Raw genomic sequence first — 3,833 nt, forward strand, 5'->3', positions numbered from 1 at the left:
TTGTAGCGGTAGTATTGCTACTGAAATGGGGTCTAAGTAGAGTGTTTCTGGGGGTTTGGGGGTGGGGGTGGGGGGTATAAAAGTATAATCTTAAGGGAAGTTTGATGTGATTTTGGGAAAATGATGGATTGTTACAATGTGAATGTATTGTGCTAGGATAGAAGGTTAGTAGGCAGTAGTCAGGGGAGGAGCTACCCTTCAAGTAGGGGTTCATCCCCCTTCATTGGAAATTATGTTATATATACATAGTTAAAATTATTTTTATGTATATATAGTAGATGTTGAACCCCTTTGATTAGTTCGTATGTTCGCTAATGAACCCCCTTAGTGAAAATCCTAGCTCCGCCACTGGCAGTAAGTAGTGTGTAGTCTCATTATCTGTCCATGCTAGTAGGCGTAGTATCGCTCATTATTGTGTCCTTGTTTGTGTCACTATTTGTTGTTTCTAGTACTTCGATTATCGTGTTATTTTGCTGTAGTGAATGTTTAGAATGCTTTGTTATGCTTCCTACCTCTTTTTCTGGATTGCTTTGGATTGTTTTCATGAAGCCGAGGGTATATTGCAAACAGTCTCTCTACCTCTAAGGTAGGGGTAAGGTCAACGTACACGCTATCCTCGCTAGACAACACGTTGTGAAACTACACTGGGTATGTTGTTGTAATCGTCTTGCTTTCAGCAAGATCACTTTTCTTAGACATTTTAGGCTTGCAGATTCTATAAGTGTAACAAATCTACAGCTTTGATTAGTGTTATCAAAGGTGAAAAATGCAAGAAGCTCTAAGGTCCATTGGAGCTTTAAGCGCAAACAAAGTGTGGGCTTTAATGAAGACAGACACAAAGTAAAAAAATACAAATATGTTAAGTGTAGTTCAAGACTAATAATTATAAGCATAGATAACAAACATATGGACAAAGAAACTGAAAAGACAAAGTGAAATGTCAATTGTTCAGTCTCGTCTCTTTAGGAAAACTATGCCTTAGAGTATTGATGACGACACTGAAGCGCTTTCTATACAGGTGAAGCACACAACCACATGTTTTGTGCATCGATTTAGGGCTTAAGCGCGCCTTTGATAACACTGCTTCTGAAACATAGGATCTCCAAATGTAACATAATTGAATATGCCAACCGAGGTTGTTTTGTTTTATATTTTGATTCGTTTACTCTCAGTTGGCGAAGGAGTTGGTGCATATCCTACCAAGAGAAATCCTTTAATTCAACCGAAGTTAAATACGCTTGAAGGGCATGACTCTAGACGTAGAAGTAGCATCGGGATAATACCTGAAACTGTCGAGGACCTGCAGCAGAATCCAGGGATTAGTGATCTGGATATCTTCAAGTACGAAGAAATGAAATTGGCTACGAAGCACTTTCGAAGGGATCAGGTTCTCGGAGAGGGTGGATTTGGCATCGTCTACAAGGGAGTTATAGATGAACAAGTCAGGCCGGGATACAAGACCACTTACGTTGCCATTAAGGAGCTTGATCCGGAAGGTCTTCAGGGCGATAGAGAATGGCTGGTAGGTGCTTTGGCTTCTTGTCTGTCGACACATTAGATTGTTTGATTATCTGAAATCCTGTTTCATGCATCGGTATAGTTTAGTTTTCACTTGCAAGAGTCACCCACTGGCCACCATCTCTACGTTTTGGCACCATATCCTCCTCTAATCAACTGTTCTCCAAGCAAGCAATGAAGGAACGATGGCAAAAAGAGTAGCAAATACATGCTTGTCAAGAACACGCAATGCCTGATATGCGTTAATAAAACAAGATAGATTCACCAATTCTAGGGGCAGATTTCTCAAATTTCATTTTAGCCTATGCTTCCATCAAATTTTGCTGTGATTTAGCGCCGTATGACCAGATATTTGAATGGTTTTCAGCCTTACGATGATGCTGTATAATGGAAATTAATCATGTAAAATATGCACAGCGCTTCACTTGCCAATGGCCGTATACTGATTGTCTAGTTACTTTACGTGTAATATGTTGCAAGATACTCCGGTGAATTTTACATGCTGATCAACGTTTTCCTTGTCCTTTTCAACATGAAGTAAAAGTCGAAAACGTTTATATAAAATATGTAAATTTCTTGTACTAATGGAAACTTAACTGGGACATAACATCACCTCATGTTGACCTGGTTTCATTTGAGCGGTAAGCATTCTTTTGGGAACTGTTGAAAAGAGTACATGTAAAGGGCGTTATGGATGGGCGGACGCTTTTGTTATTCTGAAGGAAGTTTGTTTTCTGAACCCAATTTATACACGAAAAGGTTGTCTTCTGACCGGATATGCTAGGGAAGTTGCAAAACTATGTTGCTCGTCCTTGCTTTTTCAGGCGGAGATGAACTATTTGGGGCAGCTTCGACATCCAAATCTGGTGAAGCTTATCGGATATTGCTGTGAGGACGAACATAGACTGTTGGTTTATGAGTATATGGCATCTGGCAGCCTGGAGAAGCACCTTTTTCCAAGTGAGTACTTAATATCAATGCGAGTTCATGTTGGTAAAGGTGAAACTATTCTCTATTCGCGTAAAAGTAAATGAAATGATAACTAGAACGTAAGAAGTGATGCAAGTTATGGGAATTAGCTTTTTTCTATCTCATTGACGTCTTGTACTTTAGGAATGTGTGCTACTCTAACATGGTCGAGGAGGATGAAAGTTGCGTTGGATGCTGCTAGAGGTCTTGCTTTTCTTCACGGAGCAGAAATGCCAGTAATATATAGGGACTTCAAGACCTCAAACATTTTGTTAGACGCGGTGAGATGTTGTTTTGCTGATGTACATTGTTTCCTTTGAAGTGCTCGTGAAACTTTTATATAAGTTTCAATGTCCATCTTTGTTTGGATTTGGATCTGCAGGACTTCAATGCAAAGCTTTCCGACTTTGGACTGGCAAAAGATGGGCCAATCGGAGATCAGACTCACGTATCAACTCGTGTTCTGGGTACTTATGGTTACGCCGCTCCAGAATATGTCATGACTGGTGAGTCTAACAGCACCTTGTCCTACTCTTAAACTGTCTATATCCCACGCTTTGCCATCCGTTTACTAACAAAAACCGCGTATGATGTACCAACACGCCAAAGATTTGGTGCCTTCTGTATAATCCTCTATGCATATCGCTTATGATTCTTCGGTTTACTGTTCTGTTTATCGATCATTCTTGCTGCTCGACGCTGTAAACTAAGTTGCAAAGTTGAATCATTCAGGACATTTGACAGCAAGAAGCGACGTCTATGCTTTTGGTGTTGTTTTGCTTGAGATGCTCATCGGAAGGAGAGCAATCGACAAGACTAGGCCAAGCCGGGAATACAACCTTGTAGAGTGGGCACGTCCGCTCCTGACTCATGACAAGAAACTCTTTAAGATACTCGACCCTAGACTCGAAGGACAGTACTCCTCCAAAATCATCGTAAAGGTTGCTAGTCTTGCCTATCAATGCCTTAGCCAAAACCCAAAAGGGAGGCCTCTTATGAGTCAAGTAGTTGAAATTCTTGAAGCCCTTCAACCACAAGGCAAAGATATGATTTCTCTATAATAGTCGTCCTCTATAACAACATTTTACTGTAACAACAATGTCTTTTTATGGAACCGATCTTTCATGTTATGTTATATTATATGTTACGCACGGCATGTGGAACAAACGACGTTGTTATAGAGATGTTTGTTTGACTACACATATTGTTACTTTTCTCATTCCTTCATCTAAGGGATTGTAATCTTGGAAGACATAATGTCATGTATCTATTTTAGTTTCTTGTCTAGCTCTCGTTCATAGCTTTGCTACAGATGATACGTGAGGAATCTTGTTATAGCGGTTCTT

The 3,833-nt window shown here is 40.0% G+C and overlaps 1 protein-coding gene across 1 annotated transcript; it reads left to right on the forward strand.

Moving 5' to 3' along the window:
* Window positions 1-1,172: 1,172 nt before the first annotated feature.
* Window positions 1,173-3,774, forward strand: LOC124893432 (probable serine/threonine-protein kinase PBL17; the record flags this gene model as incomplete). The annotated part of the gene is given in 5 exon segments (XM_047404437.1): window positions 1,173-1,522; window positions 2,343-2,478; window positions 2,632-2,768; window positions 2,870-2,993; window positions 3,220-3,774. Coding segments are annotated over 5 exon segments (1,076 nt in total), but the record flags the coding sequence as incomplete, so codon positions are not given.
* Window positions 3,775-3,833: the final 59 nt, after the last annotated feature.

The sequence above is a fragment of the Capsicum annuum genome, unplaced genomic scaffold, assembly GCF_002878395.1.
Source record: "Capsicum annuum cultivar UCD-10X-F1 unplaced genomic scaffold, UCD10Xv1.1 ctg59495, whole genome shotgun sequence".
Lineage (NCBI taxonomy): Eukaryota > Viridiplantae > Streptophyta > Magnoliopsida > Solanales > Solanaceae > Capsicum > Capsicum annuum.